The 27,497-nt window shown below is 45.9% G+C and overlaps 1 protein-coding gene across 1 annotated transcript in view; it reads right to left on the bottom strand.

Moving 5' to 3' along the window:
• Positions 1 to 3,483: 3,483 nt before the first annotated feature.
• Positions 3,484 to 27,497, bottom strand: part of T265_10834 (hypothetical protein) — a gene marked incomplete at both ends in the record, with an annotated part of 30,897 nt that continues 6,883 nt past the window's right edge. The window contains 3 exons of the mRNA XM_009177317.1: positions 3,484 to 4,978; positions 11,847 to 11,897; positions 19,811 to 20,056. Coding sequence (XP_009175581.1) covers positions 4,214 to 4,978; positions 11,847 to 11,897; positions 19,811 to 20,056 — 1,062 coding nt within the window. The remainder of the gene's footprint in view (positions 4,979 to 11,846; positions 11,898 to 19,810; positions 20,057 to 27,497) is intronic.

The following is a 27,497-nucleotide window of genomic DNA, read 5'->3' as shown; positions in this document are numbered from 1 at the left end:
CGCCTTCCCCAAGTTTCCGTCAACCCTGTGTTCTACTTGAACTCAGATAGCACGAAATCGATATGTAAATGGGTGGATTACAACTACGTTTTCTTCTTAGATTATCATCGCTGGGCTTTTGAACGCAGTTGTTCCCCTGTGGAGAGAAAATATGGAGGGTCAAACCAAGAGGAATATCCTCTGAGACGCAGCTCAAGAAAAATACCCCAGTTAGAATAGCCTGAACAGGAATGAATGCCTGGAAACATCAAAAACGAGAGATTCAACTGGGTTCCAGGTGATTCTCTCGAAAAACCAAATTAGTTTGCAAATGAGTGTATATTCGCTAATCTCGTGTAATTTGGTTTCAAGTAGAACATAAGGTTGACGGAAACCCGGGGACTGCACCTACCTGATGAGCCCCAAGAAGGGCGAAACCGGTCGTGGGCTGTCGACGGATTTTCAGAAACCTTATGAGTGGTGCACTACAAATATAGGAATGATAGAACTTTGTTTACAGGGCGACAGCAACAGCTTCCTTTCGAAGGTTGGGACTTGTCATCCCGATAATGAAAGCTCCTCACATTCAATTGAACAAGCTACATGAAATCAATCACGTCTTGGAGAGGGGTATTCCACTCTAGGCTGAACTCCAAAGTCGTTATCATGATAAAGGAAGCAGATAAGAGAGCGTAAACGATAGTTTTATACCCTATTCAGAGTGAACTTTACACGGACAGTTCTGTTGGATACCCAGCACCATTAGCCCTATACGAAGCTGTATTAGCATCCTGCACAGGACCTCGGTTTCGACCACAATTACTCGGTCACTTACGTAGCCTGGAGCTCGGGGATCCCTCTTTCAATGAACCTTAAAAAACACCACTGTGATGTGCCTCTTCTTGATCGCCTTCTCGTTCACTAACACGTAAATTTCTTCCCGTCGGCTATCAGTGTTTAGTGAATCCACATGATGTTTCGGAAATCCGCTAAGTAAAGGACCTGCAATTCGTTTTCAGATTGTGAATCGGTATGTATGCGATTGCGGGCAAGTTGCTTCAGTGTAGAATAGGAGTCAAGATTTCAGCCTTTCTGATGGCGGGGGACGCGTTCATACAGCGCGCTGTCGTTCTTGTTCATTTGAGTGTTTCACAAAGGAATTTTGGCTATACTTTGTATTGCGGCCGTACTCTTACTGAAGGACGTATTCGGAATGAATTTTACCAACAGCTTACTGTAAGCAGAAAAGGAGGGAAATTGGAAGTAAGTAGGAAACGGTGTATCTAGAAGTATGCACACTGTTTTCGGTAGGAACGAATATATTGGGTTGTAACATTCGGCTGCGTTGATTGCTGGTCCATCAACATGATGTTAAGAGCAGTATCGCAACCTAACGAATTCTAAGAATCGGAGATGGAATCAACCATTGCTTTCCCCGCCCTGATAGGGATCCCAAACGTATTGTTTGACCGGGACCAACTGTTTTAAACCGATAAGGTGGTCATTTGACTTCAGTTTCAACCCTGATGTGTGACTTCTTCACCTTACCCAGTAGAACGACCTCTTGAAATGTTGCCCTTGCTTTGTGTGCCCCCAATTATTTGCTTCCCGACGAAGGTCATCCACGGCGATCGAGTTATGGAACTCTAGTCCTTCGGCAACTTGTAGACTGACAAACAGAGTATACGGCACCAGAGTACCGCGGAAAGCGGTTCTCTAGTTAGGTGAAAACAAGCCAGGATATGACCGAAAATTTACACAGGAATACGCTGTATTACCACAAACAGTTCAACAGCTACTGAGTTTCTAGAGTAAACAATCACGGCTGGCTGTGTGTGTGTGATTCTCGAGGGGTCACGGAAACCACATAGTTTTTGACTAACCGTGCATTAGATGGGTTCGAATCTGTGCGGTCGGAAAGATAAAAAACTAATGAGAATCGATGCGGAACAAACGAGTTTCGATAGTTACTTTTACGCGCCGACAAACATTTTTTTTTCAGGAATCGCCGTATCGTGGCGTACCGAACGAAACACACATAGGGCTGCAATGCCCGCCCGGTTTTTTATTTGGTCAATTACAGAACGTCCGTGCCGGATTTTGTTCGCATTTTACTACCCGATTCAACCTTCTGTGTTTTCATTCATGAAGAATTTGCGGTAATAGAGCACGATGGAAATTACACATCATTCCATTTTCTCAAGGGTGGGTCTTGTGAGGAGCATACCAGGATCTTGCTGAACGTTTTTTTTTATCGAATCATACGTCTGGTATGATAATTTCTTGGGTGAAAACATTCCGAGCGGGTGATGACCCTGATACCAAGATCACTTGCAGCCGACACTTGATTTTCTGAGCAACTAACGCGTTGCATGCTGTGCAACAAAGTCGTCCTACAGTTGACGTTTGGTTCACTAGACCCTTGTTATGGACCGCATCTCTAAGTGGCAACAGCTGAGTTAAATTACTCTCTGTTATGATGCTCCTTGGTTAGGTATGAACTCAAATGACATACTGACAGCACCGCCCCTCTACTGCGATTATTTTCGACCGCTTTCACTACTGGTTGTTGCGAGGAACTTACACTGGGCACCAAAGTTCTTTGGATTGTTGTACGCAGAGCCTACTCGCATTCGAGTAACAGTGCACATAAAATACACTTTGTTTTAAACGACTTGCTTTGACGAATCAGTGTTTTCGACAATAACGAAACTGGGTCTGCGAATCAGCATGTGCTCTGAGTGCGGAGGTAGTTTAAGCAAAATCTAACTGTTTGCCAGTTTACCGACAATGCTACCGCAACCCGATGCAATTTCGTGGCGCCACACAATCGGCACCACCAACCCAAGTCAACACCCGTTCCAACAGCTTGGATGTAGGAAACAATACTGGCAAAGCCTACTTGTATACACAACCATTCAGTGACAACGAATTTGCATGTGTGCATCACCGGCGTGCTCTAATTTCGGTTTTACGACCCCATTCGTCAAGTGGGATGGAGCCACATTGAAGGAGTGGTCTATGCTGAGCTTAAGCATTCAAGTAAATCGTCTTGTGGTATTCTACCATCATTAGACAAGAGTAACATAACTTGGTGCTAATACTGTTGCTAGGACGTTTAACAAGGGCTGGCTATAGACACATCGCTGTGAGGAACAATTTAGGAGAGCAGGTTGCGCGCAAACAACCAATCAGATTAGGCTATGTGAAGAAGCAACCAACAGTTGGCATTCCGTGGTGAAATGTAGTTTCCCAATAGTTTCTTAGTTAGATGTATGAAGATCCATCATTTTTTGTGGTTCCTTCATACAATCTACTCACATACGCTTGTCAAGATAACAGTTCTGCGTCCTTCATGACTTTGTACCAAGACTTTAGCCGAAAATTAAGGGAACGAAAATAGTTACCGGGATTCAAGCTTGCAGTCTACATTCCAGTGTGATATACGTGTGAAAACGGGTCAAGAAAGAAACTCATTCCCTGATATGGATTCAAGAACACAGATTGCGTCATAACCAATCTGTCTGGTGTATAAGTGTACTAGAAGAGCATGCAAGTGCACGAATAGGCTATAAAAAAACAAACACGGAAGAGAAAGAAAGCGAAAAATCACTGACGCGTGCGAGTATCTTTATATAAGACACGGGAGTATAACCACATGCTGCAGATAGTGCAGTGGATGTGCGAAAAAGCGGAACGGGACTTCTTTGTACATCACATTGTTGTGGCGGATGTAAAAAGGCTTATAACCTGCGCTCGGTTACTTGCGTCAGGGTGGTTGAAGCGAAACAATCTAGTAACAACACATAGGAGGATGGAAGCAACATGTGACAAATAGACACATTTTTCGTTCACAATATTGGAAGTAAGAAAAATAACAAAAAAACAAAAGCAAGTAAGGGAGGCATGATTGAATGATCTGGCCGAGGGATCAGCTGAACAGGAGAAGTAGACATCGAATATGAAAGACAAGAAGTTTGGGACAGCGAAAAAAAACAACGGAATGGCGGAGGAAAGGGCCCTGCGATTCCATACAAATGTCGGTGAAAGGATGCGGCAGGATTCTGGTAAAACAAAGCAATTTTTGGCACAAGAATGAGAGGTAAAGAAACCAGATGCTTGGATAGGCGAAGTTGAAAATACCGGGATAGTTGTGTACAGAAAACAATCAGGGCTTTGGAAGAAGGAGGAGGGTATCTGTGTGTAAAAAGTTTCCACGGGATGAACCCTCACTCTAACCCATCATAATTCGACGTAGATTGTTCTGAAGCACAGTGTCTTGCATAGCGTGAAACACCGTTTCAATGTTTCTACGATCCACGGCCGTGGTGAAATGGCGATAGAGCATACGTTTCCTTACTGGCATGGGAGCGACATTTTGTGCGGCTATCGACATGCTTGGGTGAGCCGTTGCAGGTGCAGAAGTACGTCGAACGCCGCTGGCATTCACATCTTTTGTACCGGAAAACGATGATCCACCTAGACTACCACGACCGATATTTGGAACAGCCAGGCTTTCGGCACCCGGCATACTACTAACCAAAGAAGCGAATGCCTCAACCATGAAATTCTGGACATCTTGTAACTTGAATGGATCGAATTTAGCGGGGAAATTGGGGAACTCATCACGAATATTTGACAGACGACTGGAAACCTTTTCCTTCAAGATGTCGGTCTTGTTGAAAAAGATGATGATGGATACGCGCCGGAAGGCGGCGTGATTGATGAGACCTTCAAACACAATCATAGCCTCACGAAGCTTGTTGCGGAACTCCTTGGTTACCTTGTCCTGATAGTGCTCATCGTAATGACTACATGCGACGAGGAAGAGAATGGAGGTAACGTCCGAGAAGCAATGACACCATTTGCGACGTTCCTTGGTCTGACCGCCCACGTCTACGAAGACAAGTGAGGCATTGTGTACAACGATCTCTTCCTCGATGATGGAGGTCGTTGGCTTTCGTGACCATACAATATCTTCGTCGGTTGGAACATAGTCCTGAAGGGAACATAAGAATTGTGGCGATTTATGAACTGAAGAAGTAGACGAAAACGCATTGGACGTTTTAAAAAACGAACGATGATGAGCAGCTAATGACAATATGTTTTTCCGTCTTAAGAAATCAGCAGAAGTTGCACAAGCATGCACTTCACACCTGCAAAGTGTAAAGTGCTACTGCAAGACTGGGTGGGCGGGCTCGAACCCTAGCCTCATGTTTGCAGTTGAACCAATTGAAGTAGTAGACAAATTTGTTTACCTGGGCAGCTGTATCAGTCCCGGTGGTCTCACGAAAGATGATGTTTCCATCCGGATTGGGAAGGCCAAAGCAGCTTTTGTGAACCTACGTCACCTGAGGTGTGGGCTTGACACCAGCTTCTCTGTCAGGGGTCGAGTTTACAATGACGCGGTGCGCTCCATATTACTATATGGATCAGAAACCTGGCCGCTGCGCGCTGAGGATGTCAAAAGACTTTCAGTGTTTGACCATCGATGTCTTCGGAGCATTACCCGAATCAGCAATGCTGAAGTACGTCGAACGGTATTCGGGAGAAATAACTTAAGGCGTGTTCAACTGTCTGACGTTACGGAATCCTCATGAATCATTCGGACCTGATGGCGCTCAACTTTTAATGTCCAAGGAACTAGAGAACTTCCTTGCAAGGCATTTGCGAAGGTGCACACAGCACCTGTTGAAGAGGGACACGTTCTGACTCAATTAGACGGCTGCAATCGTCAGTCCAGTGTTCACATCGGGAAACAAGCACATTTTCGGGAACTAATGGACAGTTAGTTTAACTTTCGTGGTTTGCACCGTCACGGATAGGAACCCCGTGCGGTCGGATGCGACGTCATTCGGGGAAAAGCAATCTGCTTCGTTCAACATGGATTTCACCTGAAACACTTCTACCTAGCCAACCCAGTGGTGGTCAGACAACGAAGGATCAAAGGAAAGACCTCCGAAGACGATGTAGATATAACCTTTGTCGACTTAGGTAAGGCTTTTGATAAAGTTCCTCAAAAAAGGTTGCGAACGAAGCTGAACATGTATGGGGTTGAATCTCAGCTTTTCTCGTTGGGTGACACGATTTTATCAGAGTTGAAGACTACACGTCAGCATAACGGGCTGTGTACATTTGCGCTCTGCAAGGATCCGACCTTGGCCCTACTGTACTTTTAGTTTGTACCAATGATCTACTCACAAACATCCAATTCCCATGTCTAATCTATTCAGATAACACCAAGTTGTGCATGATTATTCGACGTGGCGACAAACTGCACCTTCTTCAGGAAGGTCTGGACCATCTTGTGAGGCGGTCATACAAATGATTAAAGGAAATAATAAATAAATAATCGATCAGCTATGACACTCATTTGATTCCCAGATGCCAAACCAACGGAGGCACGAGGACTGAAATGCCGTCTGTCGGGTATTCCAAGCCTAGACCGGGGCGATCGGGATACCGGGGTTGGCTTCGATCCATTGACTTTCCAATCAGTGATCTCGTGCTCAATTGAAAGCACCGTTAGGTTTTGCCAGAATCAACTTTTGAACAAAAGCGTCCCCAAAATCACTGAATACACTCACAGGAAACTTTGTAACTTATCACCATGGCTCAACGACGGAACTTCGCCTACTTCATCGCTGGTTGACTCATTCTGAGTTGGATGTGGCTAAACGAGTTGTTGATTCCCATCAGGCACAGTTGTAGGTGGGGGTTATGCTGTCCAGGTAACAACGGAAGCAAGGATGACTTGTAGTGTCCCGTCCTTGAGTTCAGGTAGGATGTGGGTGATTCTAGGCTGACAAAATGATTGCTGCTGAGCGGAATTCGGAAACGAAAGAAAGTCGTACAGCGTCAGACAGCAAAATACGCTTCACAAGGGAGCTTGTTGGTCGGTACAGTACGTGCGAAATGCGTTTTCGGATTCTCTGAAGCAGTCTCCTGAAGTCTCCCCTCTTTCTCTTCTACATATTCCTTCTTCTGCTCCTACTCGTTTGGTTGGAAGCGACATCTTCGTAGGCCCATTCTTAGGGACTGACGGACTCGTTCGCTGTGGCGGCCGCCGCGGTTGTAGACACCTCAAAATCGATTCAAACCGGAAACTCAGTTCATCTGGAAGGCTTTATTACCCACATTCTGAAAAACGCCAGACTACAAAATGCTCTTGCACGTGTGCTGGATGTGCTCTGTTCGTATCAGCCATATCATACTTAGCTGTGAAATATCAATTATACTCGTAGGATGTATCTGGTTCACGTAGTGTGATTCACTTAACTATGACCGCGTGTACCAAGCTTAAGTAGTCGGCAAGACGGCCGGTTGGGGAATTCCCGTACCCTGAGGTTATATCCAAAGCCAAATGTTTCGGTACATATGCTGACAAGTTTGTTAGGTTAAGATACCCAAACATCATCAGTTTTTCAAGTCTGATCGACTTATCTTGGTCAGTCGACCGCATGATGTAACGATGAATAGTCTTGTTTAAGATCATTCCAGAGACCAGTTTTAGAAAATCGGGAGTACCACGAGAAGGTTGGGCAACGCGAAAGCGGTCATATTCTCACACTTCATGCGGTTCATCATTAGTTGGAGGAAAACATTGGTTTTATACTGAGATGAAAGGTATTATAGTGGGCCGATACTCGTTTTCAGATTAGTTTGTCGCATGAGGTCAATGTGAACTCAAGCAGGGTCATTAATACCGTTTTGCGCAAAGCAGTATATGGAACATCATGAGCGTAGTTTAGCCGTCTGAACATAGGGGAGACGAGCAGGTGGTTCGAAAGCCAGCAGTATGTACTACCGATAAATTACGAGTGCCAAGTGAGGTAGGGAGGACTGAACGCACGGGGTACTCAGTGATGCACCAGGTGGATTGCTGGCTCAGACCACAGCAAAATGGGACTCATGTATCCGATAAGAATGAAGTAGGACTAAAAACATCGTTCAGCTGTAACACCCGTTAGGTGCCTAAGTGCCATGCTACCCGAAGGAAGCACGAGGGCTGAGATACTGCCAGGTTACCCAAGCCTAGACAGGGGAAGTCGAGAGGCAGAGGTCGGGTTCGAACCACAGACCTTCCGGTCAGTGAATTCGCGCTCTAACCACCTGGGCCATCTCGCCCATCTCTCTTTTAGACCTGGCATTATTTTGCTTATATGATGAGAGATGGCAATGATGCTTTTGGATGGAAATTTGTATACACAAATCCGTCGCTCATTTAGTTGGTGCTAACATTGAGGGAAAATGTTCAATTGAGTTGACCAATTCAAGAAGTTCTGTAAGTAACACGGATTTTTAGGAGTTAAAGGACCTGAATTCAGCTTAGCTCAGCCACACAAATCGGATGGGTGGGAGTCTAGCCTCAACAGTATTCAGTGGGGAGTGTTCTGCAAAACCTCGAGTACGAAGAAAGGCGGTACTTTAGGTTTAGAGTTCTATAGAAAGCCACAGACTCAGGTTGGGCCATGATTAGTTTGACAACATATGGGAATCTGCTGATGGCACTTTCTGCGGTTTCAGCGGTTCAACCAGCAGGAACATATTTCATTGGTTGTCCTACCTTCCTAACTAGACCTACTGTGGACCAAAAAGAATGTGGCTCACGAATCATACACTTTCCGGAAGGTGCAAAAATACCTGAGCGTAGAATGGAAGAAGATCCCACAGTAAAATGTTATGACGGTGCATTTAATCTAACTGATGCATACTGAGCAGCAGCACTTGGAACGCCATACTCTCAGCCCTACGTGCAATTAGTTGTGATGTCGACTTTTCGGTCCACCGACCGATGATTATCTCTTCTCGAGGGATCGGTTTTCCTCAATCCGCCAAGGCTGTTGTTGGACTGGGACTTCCTAAGGTCACAGTCAGTGACTTGTGTTTGCTTGCCATTGTGGGCTCTCTGCGTACTTACGACACTTTTATGCGTGGCACATGGCGTTGAGTGCACATTTTTGCCATTTAATCTCCACCCGACCCAGTATGACGGACACTTTGTGCCTGATGTGCGAGTCTTGACTGTGTTAGCGCTTACCGCGCCTTAAAGAGCATTCAGCATTGTTTGCCCTTTCTTCGGTTGTTGGACTGAAGTAGGTAGGTTGTAGCTCCGAAAGAGCGGCTTTCGAAATAAGTCGGAGATTTTCACCAATTTGGTTTAGTACCGAATCCAAGTAAGATCTATGATCAGAGGCTCGTAGGGGTGCATTTCTCTAGCCAGTCTGTCATGATGCGAGCGACGACGTGTCGATGGCGTGAGTCGGATGGCAAGCGTATTTGTTTGTTGCGACAGGTTACTCAATTACTCTTGAGTAGACTGAAAGACTGGCATCGATGGTAGTGATGAAGAAACATCAGTACAGGATATCAAGAGGCTCGGCCTTGAATAAACATGCCAAAATACTGGATGACGTGTGACAGTCATGAAGGGGTGGGGGTAACCGTACACAAATGAATCGTGGTGCATTCGGTCATTTTTTCATTCGACCGAAGCCCATTTACCACAGCGGCCAGAAAAACTGACAGTTGTTCGATTGATGGACATCGAGAGAATGGGAGGAAGGAAGACGTCTAATCATTTACGATTCGCCCTGAGCATATCATTACGGTGACTGCGAGAGCCCAAGAGATGAAGGATAGGGCCAAAGTGAACACAACCGTTGGTTTAGCATGACAGGATTTACCATTTCCCTGCGACAACGCACACCAAACGAAGGCGAAAAGTAGCATCGAAACCACACAACATAGCTCAGAAAATACAAGGCACTCCGAACTAGTTACTCTTCCACGTACAAACCAACGACCAACAAATCTACCGTTACCCAAAGGACTAAGCGGGTGAATTTGGCCGCAAGCCTCCGTATATATCATTTTGTAAAGCGTTACGAGTTCTGTTCAAGACCGATTAGTGTTTGAGCATGCAGTGACGTGATTGTATCACATTGTGTGAACCAACCAAATTGCCGCGAAAATAGGTTAAGATGTTTTCGAGTGGGAAAAAAACTACAAAAACGATATGCATGCCCCTTATTCCACGACAAGATCACACTTTACCGAACCTCTATGACATCGACGCGATGTGTTTACCTACTGAGGGTCGCCTGACATGCTGCTGAAGGTCCCCGGAGCCACTCTGATCACCGGTTGCAAATCCCTCACTATGCAGTCCGTTTTTTTAAGGAACATGATTGCATGGGACCGTTTGTGCGTCGCAAACTTGAAGTTCCGACAGATGCAGAGTGCGAACTCGATTGAACCTTTTCAGAGTCGGAAGCAACAGGCTGGATAAATTACGGCAAAATGCTCTCAACTACATACTCAACACCCTAGGGGCACCTTTTTCTGGTACATAGTTATTCCACCACGGTAGGGCAGACTTCGTGAAAATTAATCTTCGTTGATGTTATGTCCTTCACCAAACAACCACCCATCAGACTCCAGCTATGAAGTGTTCGCGTGTGGCACGCGTAATTTTCCCCTCTTGTCTAGTTCGTTTGTCACCAGGATCCAACTGTCTGTTGAGCTCTCAAAATCTTGTTATTTTGTGCCCGCAGAAGTTTCAAAGTGATGTTCACCGTGGATTCCATATGCGTAGTGCATACCAACGAACGCCTTCAGTTTATTTAGTATAGACTGAAATTCAGGACAAGCGGTATCATGTTTGATGGGTGCTAAGCGTGTCGCATCCAGAAGTAGTAGCGAGGTGTCCGGTACACAATATACTCCTCATCCATATAGATTTACCTGAGTGTTGACGTCCGTTGAGACTGTGATAATTTCCCTAGGGACCAGCAGGTGCCAACTGCGAACGGCACGTCACCACTCACCATAAGCTGGTTGTCATTTGTACTACCGCATCCGTTCCTCCGTGATCTTGAACGCTTTGGCAACACCATATCAGTACTCCAGGAGACCACCGTTGTCACATTCAATAGCCTAAAGAATTCGATACTCACTGGCACAGTAGACACCGACAAAGATCTACAGCAAACACGAATCAGTCGTGCTGCTTTACGAGAACGCAGGTGTTTACAACCATCCAGGCCAGCTATGCCAAAGCGTTTGGTATATGGAGGCGAGATGGACAAAGTGGTTAGAGCGCGAATTTACCAGCCGGAAGGTCCGTGGTTCGAATCCGACCTCCGCCTCTCGACTTCCCCTGTCTAGGCTTGGGCAACCTGGCAGTATCCCAACCGCATGGATCATCATGTTCCTCAGAGTGAATAAAATTCAACTCGGCGAAAAGCGGTATTCGCCTTCGGCATGGAGAGTCAGATGAATCCGCTTGCAGTTCAAATCGATCGCATGTTTGTTCACCCTCCTCCCATAGAACTACGGGACGATACCACATCACATCGGCGCTTCCAATTTGTCTATGTGGTGTCATCCCAATTTAGCTAGAAAGGAGCCAAAAACTCCAGGTTTTCGCACACAAGAGCACACCAGTAACCGATGTCCTTGGATTTGATCTGGGGATGATGGTGTGTACCTGATCAGACCACGTAAGGAGCGGAGGCTACAGTCAGACTGTTGACTTCAGCATTGTACGGTCATTCGTGTATTGTACACAGACTTATCTTGTATTTCAGATAGAAATGGTGAGCACAGTTTAGTTATCCCATAGTGGTTGTAGAATGTAGCGGTGCTATCAGAGTACTGTGGCCGATCAGGAGGACTGTACTTTATTGACCTATCAAGTCGCATGGTTAGCGATAAAGGTGGGAATTTGCAAAGAACAGTTGGACATATGTATGCAAGAGATCGCCCTTCTCGGGTTATGCATGTAGAAGCAACATTTGAAACGCAGACTCTTTAGAAAGTGAAATGGGAAGAAATTCTGGAAGATTGCGGCTTGTCGAACTTACCTTAATCCCGATATAGTGTAACCGATTGAGATAGTATCGGGTGTTTTCGCTCTGAGGATCAAAAAGCAGAGAAGTAAATTTGACAAAGCAGGTATAAAAATCAACAGAGAACCCTAAAAGAATGCTACCGCAGTCACGAGTACGAATGGTACGTCCTGCTAAACAGAGTGGCAGAGTTCGAAAGTGACACTAAATCTGTCCGACTGGATCCACCATTAAGACTAACGAGTAAGGTTCACACGGACTATTCTTCGAAAAAACTACTCGGAAAACTAGAATATTTCATTATACCAGTTCCCTAGGACAATGGCACCTAAAAAGACGACCGGCGCCTTCTTCTGGGAAGAAATGGAAAGGGTGCCACTTGCTTCGTATGCCAGAGGACAACTTACCCCAGTATCGGATGGAGAAAATTTAGAGACGGTCAGTATATGGTACGGTAATCAAGCGTGAAAGCCCTTACCAGTCAACTCAGTCGCGTTGGCAACTTCCGTCTCGCTGGATGGGGACCTCGGGACACGAAAAGCCCACGGCTGGTGACCCTAACAAATATGGCTATATCACTCAGCTAATGGTAGTTCCGTATCCGATCAAGTCTATCCCCTCCATTGCGTGGCTCTCAGTCTCTGTCATCGGACAAACAGAACCATTTGACGTCAATGGACAAGCTGGGCCATCGTCTCCAACACGACGCACTCATTCTCTTATTCCCCCTATCCTCGGTGAACGAAACTATCGGAGCTGGGAACATTACGTTGTCTATAGCTGAAGAACTGACTGACTGACTGAGGCCGTTCAAGTGAGTTTAAATGACCGCACCCGGCGAAGTCACGCAAAGGATTCCTAGTAAGGTCACTAGATTAAGCTCAGAACATGACAGACCACACGGTCAAGAAATAATTACGGTGTAGCATGAATGAAAAAACGAAAACGAGAAGCGAGATGCGGATAGCGGAAAGATGCCTTATTTTGTTGACTGAAAGTTCGATATTCTTGGACAATAAGGGAACCGCGTGTAAGGACACTCTAGAACTAGCTACCTGTTAATGAAGACCTGTGATCCGTCAACAAGGCCTCGGCGCCAATGTAAGAAAACTCGAAACCTTCAACTGAAGTGAAAGGAGGAAGATGTCAGCTCAGTCAGTTAGGGCGGAAGTCTGCTGGGTGTTGGAGGGTCTTCGGGATATAGTGGTCAAATTGTTTCAGTTTATAATAGTTGCCTCATATCACAGGCTAGACCAATGTTCCGGTGGCTTGGGATGAACATTGAGATATGAATCCACGAGAGCGATTGCATAATGAAATGCAGTAGGTCGAGTCCAGCCTGCCTAAGGTTACTTTTATCACTTTTGAGATTTCTGTAGGTATCTTTCCCGGATGGCTCATGTACATACCTCGCCGCGATGAGTTCGGTGTATCTGCGTTTTGCTGTATCAACAATGATCTGTTTGAACTGTGCACCTCGCTTCACAAACAGTGAATAGTCCTGCAAACACGGATCTGATTGGCACTACGTTCAATTGCAAAAGTCCGCCACGTGTAAGTTTTCTTCTCCGATGCCATCAGCCGATTTGGTTTGTGCTTAATGCAGAACGTGTTGAATGATACACATGAAGTGTATTGTAAGTCAACGACCAACGTTAGCATGGGACGGTTCAAGTTTACCAGAAATGCTCCATAGTTTTGAAACATCGGCGACCAACCTTATGCGGTGGACACTTTATGCAGGTGCTGGACTATTGTTAGATGTTATACGGTAACGGGACGTACAATGGAGCAGAGGTGAAATCCGTCCAGAGTGGCTGTCAGGTGTATCTCCGATTGTCGGTTTTTGCTGTTATTTCAAAAGGGGTTGGAGGCGCCACCCCTAAATATAACCGCAAGTTACCACAAGCTGCTACTAGTCGATGTTGATGCGCGCACACGTGCATTCGAGAAAAACGTGCACAAAACAATAAATATTTATACACATGTCGTACACACGTTTGTGAAAACATGGAATGTTGTAGTTATGAAGAATAGTTTGAGCGACGAAATCGACCGTACTTTTCACATCAGCGTGTAGTAGTGCCATCGGTCATCTACACGTTGCTCAATCGGTGTTCCGAACAAGCTAATCCTGCGCCAGAATCCTACAACAAATCCTGAAACCCCGGGGTGGGGTTTTGCACGAAGGAAGGAAGTGAAGTGATGGTAAGAGCCTCAATGTAATGGGGGTTAATCTGATACCCCTTTGATTGCCGTATTCATCACGAGCAACCCTGTGTTGATGAACGCTGTTGGCGATCCGTCTTATTCGACTGGGATAACTTTTCTTCTCTGACAGCGAGTAAATCAGGCGAACAGTGGAGGAGGAAAAGTAACTATTCTGAGACAGGGCATACGGGAGTTCTATAGGACCAATAACTCTTTGACATTCGCCGGTTGGAACGCATACACAGAAATGCGGGAATTCCACATTCACCATTCAGGGCTGGAGATCCGACATCAAGAAAATCGTTCAGCTGTAACATCCTTTCGGTGCCTAGCTGCCATGCCACCAGAAGGAAGTACCAGGGTTGGGATACTGCCAGGCTGCCCAAGCCTAGACAGGGAAAGTCGAGAGGCAGTTTGGGTTAGAACCACGGACCTTCCGGTCACGAAATTCGCGCTCTCACCACTGAGCCACCTCACCTCGCCCTCGATCTGACAGCAGATCTACATTCGGGCAGCTGAGTCATCATCATCAAAGACAACAACATCAGTGTTGACGGCGATGCTTCGCTGCTGAGTTGTCACTCCTGGTCAGGTTCAAAAAACTAGGCGGTTGAGATGGCGAGTCATGTTTGTCACTGATGTTTTTATTCACACAGGGTTCTTAGGAGCTTATTACGGGAAGTTTTTTCGCAAGCTTCTGAATCGATCAGCATGGCTGCTTATTTACACCCGCTGTGCACTATATTGTCGACCGGGAGGAGGCACCGTACGACGAGTACGCGGTTATTACAGCTGGCAATCATGATGATGATGATGATGATGAAATGACATCAAAAGTATTGTTACAACCGAAATCAAGCTGATCCCCCCTGTAACTGTTGCATTCGGTTCCGGTCTTTTTGTGAAAAAGGGCGTCAGCACAGATTCCCCCCACTCATCTGGAACAGTCCCCTTTCTTAAAATGAAATCAAATAGATGAAGTGAGCGCTGACTGAGCATCTAACCTCTATCGCTGAATAATGCGAGTGGCGGGTCATCCGGACAACGAGCCAAGTTGAGCTTGAGGGGAGGTATGGAGTCACAAACCTCCGATACCGTAAGGGTTCCGGTTCACCGTCCAGGGCAGTTGGAGAATTCGACATCGGCTGATCAACGGAGCCGTCGCTCACAGTGCTCAACCCAACTATCAAAATGTCTGATGATCAGACGAGCTGAATTGTGTTCGACGCTCCGAGATTCAAGCAATAACTGATCTGTTATAGCGGTGGTTGGACAGTTCGAAAGGAGTTCAGCAGACGGTTCTGATAAATTCGTGTAACTTCGGGGTTTGCGTAGTACTCAGTTGCTGAACCAGTAGTCCGCCCTCTGTGCAGTCCCAAAGAACGCAGAGAAGAGAGGCTGAGGACAAGTGCTGCATCAGAAAACGACAGTCGGTGATGGGTCCAATTCGTCGTTAATTGATGGCAATGTGCTCAATTTGAGTTCATCACTTGGTCTTGTTGGACAGCACAATGTAGCCAGACGATATTCCAGAAACAAGTACCGTTTAGAAGAACTTTCTGACCAGTGGACGGAAACACACCCGAATGGCAAATGTGAAAAATATCCGTTCAGCGAGCAATGTACACATCCCAGAAGTACGGAACGGATCGTGTGACTATCGCGAATAGAGTTCGTGTGAAGTAAGGTGAGCCAAGGAACCAAGATTAAAGGATAAAGAAAGGAAAGTACATCAATAAGGACATAAATTCCCGCGCGAACAAGCCACTCAACAGGTAGGACGGAGAAATGAGTTGTGATTCAGTTCACCGTGATCCGTGCTTTAGAAATAGCATTCACACGACCGTGGCAAATTGCTTTTCGCACATGTGCCCTTTTGCAAGCCAGTATACACCTGTAGTACACAAGACTATAGTCTACTCTAATCTATGGATGTGAACAAGTAACAGTTTCCTACAACCAGAAAATTGGTTGCTTCGAAAAGAAGGTAAGATTGTTGAAATACATTTATGTGGAAACTATTTTGGTGTTACTGGGAGACTTAACAGAGTCCCAGCTGAAATTCTCGCTTATACTATTCAACCAAATGTGTTGCAAAAACGGTCACATTCTATTTCAGCTGATACGCGATTCTGCATATCGAAGACTAAAGCGTTTTCGGTAACTTTGTGTGAGTGGTGTGTTCCTTCAGCGTTCAGCTGTAGCACTCTTTTGGTGCCTAACTGTCATGCCACCCGAAGGAAGCACGAGGGCTGGGATACTGCCAGGTTGCCCAAGCCTAGACAGGGGAAGTCAAGTAGCGGAGGTCGGATTCGAACCACGGACCTTCCGGTCAGTAAATTCGCGCTCTAAACACTTGGGCCATCTCGCCCCTTCAAGAAGAAAATGAATGCTTTAAGTGATCTTTGATTTTTGTTATGCTCAGTAGTGAACCACAGTTACCAACTTTGAGACGGTGCTCTCTCTTGAACGAATAGCTTGTGGCTGATCAAACCCAACCAAGCACGATTAACTCCCTGAAGCGATTGGGTAGTGAAAAGTGGATGTCTGACGAAGTACACGGGTGTTCGTTGTCGAAAATTTTACGATGAAATATTCGTAAGACGGCATTGCATCCATACTTAGTTTCCTAGTACCAATAATCAAGTCCGCGTTGATAGGCGATATGGAAATTTCCAATCGAGGTTTGATCCTGCAAGTGGAGCCAATCTATGCTGGAAAGCCGGGAAGCACTGCACAGCTGTTTCATCCCTATTCGGATGTCTACGAGCAAGTTAAGCACAGTGTTGAGCAACCACTTGTGACCGAACGGTTAAGCGTTCAGGCTACTCGCTGAGAGGTCGCGGAATGCCCTAGAGTTTCGTGAGATACACACTGTTGATGATTCTAAATATGAATGAAACAGCAACACAGTGCTTCTCTGCTTTTCAATACGGATAGGCTTCCGTTACAAGACGAAACTCAAGTCGATGTGTATTTTCACCGGTAACTGTTTGGTTCACAATCCATAAGTTGCGAATATTCAACAACACCGAGTAGAACATGACCGATGAACCTGGGGGATGCATTCAGCAGTGGCATAATCGCCGTACACGTTCATGACTGAGCAAGTGGCCGGGGATATACAACAGTTATGAGCTCATAGATGTAACAGTGAACGAAGTCAAAATGGCCAAAAGTGATGCCCAGTTCGTGGGAAAGCATGAGGAGACTAGTGAGAACAATCGGGTAGTCATGGTGTTGTGGGATTACGACTATCTCCCACCAAAATCTACTTGCTCTACAGGCCAAGGATTTTAACAAATTTCCTTCGATAATGAACGGGGTGTACATCGGTAGAAGTACCATCAATAGCTGCCGATGTAATGATGGATACTACTGATGAAGCATGCGAGTACTATGTGGTTTCTTTCATAAATCCGCTTTGCGTCTGTTGAAAAGTGAGATTTATTACGGAATTCATGGAATCGCTTTGTAGCATTTGTTTACGTTCGAGTGGTAGTCAATGAGTATCCAGGAAAGCTCAGGAAGACCTGTTCGAGAAGAAGATGGATACAGTTTTTTTCATAAACAAGATGCATATGAGAGTTTTACTTCCCTGTTCAATAGTCTGTAACTGTTCAGTTGGTGCTTTCCAATGAATAGCTCCGCAGCGAATGCCTTCTTCCCGGTAGCTTCTCAATCTTTGGACTCCACTTAACAAGAGGTCCCGCCTGCAACCCTACACAACTGTATGCGCCCGAAACGTAACAATTCGGATCCAAAGGGCGCAGTAAGCCAAGTGAGCATAGCCGAGGACTAAAAACCTCTCGGTGAAGCATGTGAAGACAACTCTTGGGTCTAACAGCTGAGACAACGACCGCTCACATCCTACTGCATCACAGGCAGCAGCCAATTGTGCAAAGGCTGGGGATGACTTTTCGATGAAGAGCCGGGTGATCATTGTGCGTACCGGACTCACAAGGAACGTGAAGAGATGCCTGTTCAAAGATATCTGTGGGACCGAAACACACATACAAGATAGAGACGAAGCTAACTGAACAATACAAGCAATCGGAGCAGTACCGAGAATGCCGAAATATGATCACGGATGTTATCAACAGTCAATGCCACTGTTCAGCTGACGACAAAACACCAGAGGGCAACGACGACTCGATGTTAAACAGAAGTTTGTCGACAAGACTGATATGACTAAACATCTCAAATCGAAACTTTCCAAAAGAATTCTACAGGAAGTAACAACCAAGCGGCTTTACTTCCGTCTTCCGTTCGAAGGCGATGCGATGAGTGATGTGCTGATGAGAAAACTTTGACCATGACAATCCTGGTTGTGCGGTTGATCGCGGCCTTCATCAACAGGGATATGGAAAGACAAATCCTTCGACGGACACTTACGAATTGGTCTACCCCTACGGAGACAGCTACGTTGGTCGGATGAGGCAACTGTAAAAGCGTGCATCTGAACACATGCACTGGTGCAATTGAAGAATCGCCTCCCGGGAAACAGAACCAGGAACTGTGTCTACAAAATCAAGCGTAATGACTGCACCAAGGTCTATATAGGACAGACGGCCAGGGAACCACACACCAAAATCGGAGAGCACAGTAGAAACGCAGATGAATATCAAGAAGTACTGAAAGACTCGGCAATTGCGAAAAACACACTGGACAAGGGACACAAAATAGATTTAGAAAATGTTGAGGTTTTGAGGCGAGGACTACGGTTTACGTCGCAGGGACTGATTGCTGAGGCGGTAGAAATCGCCAAGCATCCCAGTGTTAAAATAATAGAAGGCGTGGAAAAGGCGAGCGTGCAGAGAACTGTTCTATATCAGTCGAGCTAACACGTATTGGTGTGCGGTCATCAGAAGGAAGAATTCCACTTGACCTCACCCCCCCCTCAAACTAAATTGTTGGAACACTCACAACCCCATAAACACCAGGGAAAATCTACGGTTGGCAACCGAGGTGAATCCAACTGGGGCACCCTGAAGTGGAAGCTTAACGAAACAAACCCGATCAGAATTAATTTGAAACTCCCCCAATCAACCAAATCAAAATTTTGACAAACTCACCCACCGACAAGAGCCGTTAATTGACACTCAACACTGATCTAGTGTGGTATTCTGAAGAGCACCAGTCTTCTTTTTCAGTTGCAGGACTTACGGATCGGTTCCCCGTCTGTCATATAACCTGGTGACCTGTTCACTTGGCCTGATGAAGCCTTTGTGTCAAAAACGAAACGCTGCCCGAATAAAAACTACCGAGTGTTTACCAAGCTCTTCTGAAACATGCCCTTCGTATTGCAGAGGGACCATCTCCTTGAACCAGACACAAGTTGACGTTGTAACCGCTTTTAGGCCAATCTATCAAGCATAATTCTTATCCTGAAGAAGGAAAATGGTGGTCATATTTCTAAACCGTGGAGACATCGAGTCTCGCTCGGCTGGACAGTTACTTAACGGCTTACATCGACTTCACCAGGACTGGCCTCATTTTAGCCAGGTTGACGCTTAATCGCCGTTTTGGTGGACTCTTCCTCCAGTTTTTGAAGAGTCTGCTATCTTGTTAGGACAGAAAGTGCAACAGAGCGGTCGGTTGTATAAACTTGTCAAGATACCACTCTTGAACTTGCAGAGGAATTCAGTCACAGAACGATCAGGCATCGATCTTTAACCCAATAGCCATCTTGATAACATTAGCAGTCACAAGAGATGTTTCACTTGGTTGGCAAAAACGACGTATTGCAAAACAGAGAGTGGACGTACAAAATTTTCTGTGATGATTTTCGAACGCTGATCAAAGGCTTTTCGAATGGATCCATCGGCCCAAATAGCCTGAATGGATGGAACCAGTTGGAGGAATTCTTCCTCACTCCACACCGGTGTATTAAGTCGGACTCGCTCACGATGCTCCGCGCGATGGGCGCGAAAATGTTCTTCCATCAGTTCGGCTGCTTGAGCTGCAGGTGACTGATCACCCGTTTCCCACGGGATATCGAGGTTTTCGCGTGCCTAAAAATACAGAAACAAAAGAGACAGATGCCGAAATCAGTATTGTATCAAGCGAGGCTCAGTGGTACAAGACAGACGTGTGGCTCAGGTGCTTACACACGAAAGAAAGTTGCTTGGCTAGGGTTGGCTAACACTGTTTACAATATAAACAAAGATCGTTGCGATTCAACTGTTCAACATAACTCGAATCAGCTGATCGCGTCTGGAAAGAAAACAAGCATATGGCCGCATGGTTTCAGAGCGACGTAGTGTGAGTCAGACGTTCGTCGCGATAGAAATGCGGGAGTGTGGAATGTACACACACAAAGTACGAGTGTTTAGCCTGATCCATCTACCAGAAAATTTAAACGCGATTCGAGCTAACTGTCCAGCGTACTGTTGAAACTTGAATAAGATTAGAAACTGAGCCGGTTTATCCACAAGAGATTTTTTTGGGTTAGTAGTTAGTGCGGAACTTAGAATATTTGGGTGGAAGGGCTCAGTGAGTAGCTATACGTCGATCGGGTTGGTGACCCTGACAGATGTGGCCGTTTCACACAGATGATGGCGCCCTTGCATCAAAGCATAGCTGTCCAGTACTGTCACAGGGGGTAGACAAAGCAGCTAGTTGTTGGTGCACAGATTGGGCCATCGCCTCCGACCAGTTGGTCTCATTCCCTTATTCGCTTAGGTGAACATATGAACTTTGGTGCGCGGCTCGTGAGCTAGAAAACGGAACCAAACTAAAAACAATAAATAAACAAATTTTAAAACGGAAAAAACTGAACTGATTTAGGCGGGCACAGGCTCTGAAAACGGAGTACAGATGGATGTGACCCAATATGACGGTTTTTCTTGAAGAGCGAGCCGCTTATTAGGATGAAATTCGTTTGTGAAATATTCTCATCCAGAGCGGCAGATGCTGAAGTTGGCTAGTACGTAATCCAAGGGGAGGACGCAGAATCACTCGCGTTTTTGTGACGCTAAATCACCCACTCCTAAGAGTGCCTCGTATTTGGGGAAAAGTTAGCATGAAAAACAGCTGATGATGGCTCTCGCCGTATATTTTCGTGAAGAAAACTATCCACAAGGTTGCTGAAAACTCTTCGACAGCAACCTTGTGAGTAGCATCTTTTATGGAAATATACGGCGACATATAGAATATTGTACGAAGTGAAACACGAAGCGGCCTTTGTACAGCAAATTCAGTTAAAGAATATCATAAACGAGAGACTTAGCTGAGTCTCCCGTAAAAGCCGAATTGATGTGCGAATGAGTGTATTTGTCGAAAGCTAACGAGGGTATTCCCGAGCTAGGAATAAGTTGGGTAAAGTCGAGGAGACGAAAAATAAGTTGGCTGATTTTATGAGTACTCAGTTAAAATACTTGGGAAATAATCAGGTCAATAAAGGTAAACCATAAGGTGCTGGAATCCGCTGCATACGTAGCGGGTGAAGACGCCGATATCCTACGGTCCTATCTTGTACAGTAATCAATTGCCACCGATCGGCAGCGGCACTAGGTAGTACTGATAATTCAGCTTATACGGGCTAAAGTCTCGAAGGTATCATAAAGTGGCGCTGCTGTGAAGCGAGGATCCAAGCAACTGCTTTCATAAACCATTGCGAAAAGGCCCTTAGGTAAGTGAGCATGTTACCTTGGGCGTACCGGAGAGACAGAGATCCTACTTCCCAGTGGAAGATGAGCGACAGAATATTCGGAAGCTGGGCATGAAAGCTCTAGCCAGCTAATTAGGTCGAGTTAGCACCCATCGATAGTTTGGGAAATGACACTAACATATGTGGTCAAATGACACGGGGACTAGCACTCCACAACTATATCACTATGCAGCCATGTTGAATACACAACTTCGAGATGTACTCCGTATTCCGAAAAATAACTCCCAGAGTTAGGAGTACACAGTAGTTCCACCTGAAAACTAGTCATTTATACCAACACATCAATGCAACAGACAGATCGACCACCTGGTCATCGACCAGGCATTCNATCGTTTTCCTATCGTTATTTAGGAAGAACATAGCGAATGAAACCATTACTCCTTCAGTACAGTGTCTGCAGTAGAAGTGCCCGACTTCCTTAAGTATCACTCCAATGCAAATGGAATATGACCTGTCGAAACGGAAGAGCACATTCAAGTTGTCGAGGTCTATCGCGATTACAAAAGGCACTCAAAACTCGAAAAGACCCACCAGGGCGTCCACTGGATGCTGTTCGGGTGCGCTTCTCTGAACTTTCGTTTTGCGTAACTTGATTTTTGAAAGTTTGTTTAAATCAACTGGGGAGAGAAGATGACCCGTTCTGGTGGCCATAAGATATACAGATTCACTTGCAACACATGCCGTGTATTTCAGCACACCAGAACGCTTTATTCGATAAATAACGAAGGGACTAGCCAGCTAGAAACGGAACTATCTGTTGCATTACTGGTTCATTCAACGGAGCAGCCGTGCGATTGCGATCAGATCGGACCAGACCGCCCAGATAGGATGGGCAACGTAGAGCGCCAACAAACAGATCAATAGTACTGATAAACTTTTTGGTGTGTAAATCGACGCCACACACCAGTATAGTCCGAATATACCTGTGTGGAGGACCCAGAGAAGCTGAAAATGTGGAAGCACTGATGTCCGGTAAAGCGAGAGTCTGTTAAAACCGGTAAGTAAGCAATGAAACTGCCGAAAATAGCGCGGCACGGTCGATCAAGTCAGTGATACTACGTGGGTGTTTTTTCACCACTAGGGAAGCGTAAAGATTAGGAGAGCTACGAAAACTGACCGTTTGATACCGAGGCAGCTACAGGTTGGTCGGAGAAAAAAAGTGCTAACTCTGAAAATAACATCTCTCTAGAATGGTGAGAAAGACAGGTGAACGATGGTGAGGGAGTTACGAAGGTGCGGAGAAAAAGTGGATCGTGGTGCAATGGCCTAGCCGTAGGAGGATTAACTTTCCAGAAAGAACTATTTTTTAACTAAAAGTTCAGGCAATTTAGGCTCCTCACAAGAATATCCTGGACGTCCAAAAACAGAAGATATGCATATTCCTCATTTTTTTACCACCGGTCTTTTTTCACAAACGATCACAGACTCAGTATCAAATATTGATCATTGACTCCACAGGCATCTCGGACTGTTGTTCAATGCCCGAACTCGAGACAAGGGTATGTAACAGAGTGAACATAAAATACGCAGAAATTCGAAAAGAACAGAAGTTGGAGGCTACGCATCGGAACAACGAATCTGATGGTTGTCGCCTTTGTCCGTTGATATGTCAGATTATCGTAGGCAGTCCGTTGCAATGGTCGAAAATGAGACTATTAGATGAGAGAGTTCAGGATCCCAAGATGAACTTTTGTCACCAGATTTCCAGAGTTGGGCGGGAAAGAAGTCTCCTAAAAAAGCAGCAGTATAGTTCGATAGGGAGAGAGCCAATGGAAGCAACTGATAAATCTGTCAGTCACTCTGGGCGAGATGGATCAAGTGGTTAGAGCGCGAATTTACTGACCGGAAGGTCCGTGGTTCGAACCCGACCTCTGCCTCTCGACTTTCCCTGTCTAGGCTTGGGCAACCTGGCAGTATCCCAGCCCTCGTGCAACCTTAGGGTGGCATGACAGTTAGGCCCCGAAAGAGTGCTACAGCTGAACGATTTCGATTTTCGATCTGGGTGTGCAACGTTGCGGGAAGCAGTGGGAAATTCACAGCAAGAAGAAGCGCAACAATTACGTCTCCCGGAACCCAACAATACCTAGGAAAGAAGCGATTTTGCAAAACGAAAAATTCTACTTCACTGATTGGCAAAACACTTCCCAGGGCGCAAAATGAAATGCATGCTCTTCTCACTCATAAGTGGCTCCTTTGATTATGTGAAGGCTGAACTGTAAGGAATTTACAACACAAGACGGGGACGGGATTGTGGGGAAAAGTTAGCTAGTCCGTGCAGCTGAGTGGGACCCTACCTAAACAGTAGACCCAGTTGACCACTGAGCCTTTACCCTAGCTGTCGAAGAGGCAACTGAATCTTCTTGAAAGAGGAAGGATTATAAGAGTGGAAAACAAACTCTAGAATCGAATTTGTTTGGAAAACTTCACTCGATGGAAGCGGAGAAACTACGAGTCACAGAGCCTCCAAATATTGCACCAACAGAGAAAAGAGCGCTACAAGTCTAGAAAACGATGCATACCGTCAAGATTGCAAAGATGAGACTACAGGTCTAGAGAATAAGAGCGAAGGTCGAACATGTACCTGATGGACTCTATCGAAAGACTATGAAAGGGACCATCACGTCGACAACGAACAGGGGAAAAGTGAGGCTGGTATTTACGATGAAGTAAACCGTTTGGAGCAAGGGAAGTTGCATCGGCTGCCAGTCAGATGTAGTCAGCGGGTAATTGCGTTGTTTATTGGTTTCCTAGTGACTGATTCCCCACCTCACTCTCTGTTAAAAGTTGGTTGCGAGTTCAAAGCCTATCACCATAGTGTAATGTGTATTGTCGGTGATTTTGAGGTACAAGACACTGATTTGTTCACTTGAAGTATACGGATGCAGCAGGTGGCGAGGCAGAGTTTTTGCAATTACCAACCCCCTATCCCAGATTGGCTTCTTTTCAACTCGAACTCCGGAATGTGACAGCAACTTTCAGGAGACCACTGTCCCCAGCTAACCATCTCATATCAGTTCTTTTCAACCACTCGGTTACTCTGATTTGACCATGTGCATCCATACAGCTCTGGACCGTTTAGCTACCATATGTAACCCAACTCATCAGTTTCAAGACAGTCATTCACCCCTGCTGACAAGAACTCCTTTCCGGCATTCAAGACAGATTGTTTTCTAGTTGAAAGAGATCTGGTCGAGTGGTTCTTCGTCCGTCTTAAAACTCCGTCAAATTGATAACGTCGGTTGAGGAAGTTTTCGTGTCAAAAGTGGGACTTGTTTGCTTACGTGTGAGCACAACTGCCATGGAGAGATAAGTTTAGGACAAGCCTGATAACTACGTGCATGGAATGCAGAATAAGTGAGAACAGCGATCAGGTGGGACAGAGCTGGGAGCAGCTAACTCTTAGAAAACAAATTTTGACACCGTCTGCAAAGTACACACATTTGTTGGTTCTTCTCAATAGAAAAATAGGCCACAACGAGTGCTAGTTTCAGGTGAACAGCATCAACGTGTGTGGGCGTTGGGGAAGCCCTTTTGTTTTACAGCTCTTAGCTGTGAATGAATCGTTCAGCTGTAACACCCGTTAGGTGCCTAGCTGTCATGCAACCCGAAGGAGGCACGAGGTCTGAGATACTGCCAGGTTGCCCAAGCCTAGACAGGGGAAGTCGAGAGGCAGAGATCGGGCTCGAACCACGGACCTTCCGGTTAGTAAATTCGCGCTCTACCCACTTGAGCCATCTCGCCCCTTAGCTCGCTATTAGCTGTACTCTCGAAAGACTTGGTAGACACCTTATCTTCTATTTAAAAGGATGAGAGCGGTTGTTCGAGGCTAGGATGGCCGAAGTGGTTAGAGCACGAATTTACTGACCGCAAGGTCCGTGGTTCGAACCCGAACTCTGCCTCTCAACTCCCCTGTCTTGGCTTGGGCAACCTGGCAGTATCCCAGCCCTCGTGCAACCTTCGGGTGGCATGGCAGTTAGGCACCGAAAGGGTGCTACAACTGAACGATTTTTTTCAATTTTTGGCTGTTCTGGAAAGTTGGATAAACCAGTTCAGGGGTAGCACACAGGATTTGTGGTTTCGGAGGGAGCTCAGCACCCAAATCACATTGATTTCAGCCTCAGTGGACGTGCCATCCACGGACAGCATGCAAACTAGGCGGCCAGTCGCAGGATGGTGACTCCATGCGCCGCTCCATTCCATGTGCAACAAAGATAGGACCTCACACAAAAGTCGATCAGACCGCGCCAACCCGGAAATTAACATTAACCGATCAACAAATTGATACTAATTCTCTGCAAAACATGCCTAACAGAGTTCCCCGAGAGGGAAGCTTACTTGTTTCACATAGTTTAAGCAATTCAACTTTACACATTGGAAGCCATGCATTGGCAAGAAGTCAAAGGCTGGTCGCTGCGCACCGAGGACGATAAAAGACTTTCAGTGTTTGACCATCGATGTCTTCGGAGCATTGCCCGGATCTGGTGGGAACACCGGATCAGCAATGCTGAAGTTCGTCGAATGGTATTCGGGAGAAATAACTCACCCTCGATAGATGAACTGATCGCACTGCACAAGTTGCGCTGGCTTGGCCACGTGCTGCGTATGCCAGTCGACCGACTTCATCGAAGGGCTCTTTTCGCACAACCACTTGAAGGGTGGAAGAGAGCCAGAGGCGGTCAAACAATTACTTGGCAGCGAAGTGTGAAAGCCATTACCAGCAAACTCAGCTGCGCTGGTCACTGCCGTCTTCCTGGATGGGGACCCCGAGACGGGCCACATCAATGGTCAGAGACATTGTCAGACATGGCCCAGTCGCGCCCTCAATGGCGCTCGTGTATTCAAGCTATTACCCTCAATGCATAGCTCCCTTCCCCAACCCCCAATTAAGTCCACCTACCACGCACTAATTTATCAGCTCCCACCTCCAATGCGCAGCTACCTACCCCACCTACCCGAATCATCGATGAACGAAACTGTGTCAGCTACAACTACTGTACGACAAGTACGCGGTTATTACAGCTGACAATGATGATGTTGATGATGATGAAAGGCTGTTGAGATGAAGCAGTTGAATGAACTCTGAGAGGGTGCTGGATGCAGGGAAGATATCACATGGATGATAACCATGCTCAAACACCAAATGCCGACCGAAAATAAATTAGCAAGATCTCTTAACATAAACGATACAACCTGTCCGGCAATACTAAAGGTTGGAATGCCCGAAGCAAATGTGCGGAGATGTTCATGTATCCTCATCAGTAAAGGTCGAGATCTGTATGAATTAATACTACACTAACCATTAGTCACGTGATTATCTGGATCCAGGGTTATGCATTCTGTGGGTATTAGCTGGCGATAATACCAAAGAATTAGATTGGTGTTACTGTCCCACCGTGAAAAATAGGAAGTCTTGCACACTCGTTAGAGCTCAGAAAAAAAATTCAATCATTCAGACGGGCTATGGTGAACGTACACGGAAATAGTTCGTCCTACTCAGACTAAGCAATGAACCTGCGACTGTTTGGCAAAGATGCGCATGGGTCGTTTGCCATTGGTGCATGTGCCCGAAACTGGAAGGCACATTCTACGCATCTTGGAAGTTTTATTAGTCCCAACTGTAGCGTGACGGACGAGGTCAATGCACGAATCTGCAAGGCTCGGGTCACGTTTGCTAATTTGAGACGCCTATGGCGCCAGAGTGGTTTATCCCTGAATCTGAAGGGACGTGTGTATCAAGCTACAGTGCGGGCTGTTTTGTTGTATGGCTGTGAGACTTGGCCCAT

Source organism: Opisthorchis viverrini, assembly GCF_000715545.1.
Source record: "Opisthorchis viverrini unplaced genomic scaffold opera_v5_415, whole genome shotgun sequence".
Classification (NCBI taxonomy): domain Eukaryota; kingdom Metazoa; phylum Platyhelminthes; class Trematoda; order Opisthorchiida; family Opisthorchiidae; genus Opisthorchis; species Opisthorchis viverrini.
Note: the sequence above shows the minus strand (reverse complement) of the source record. Positions and strands in the feature narration are given on the sequence as shown.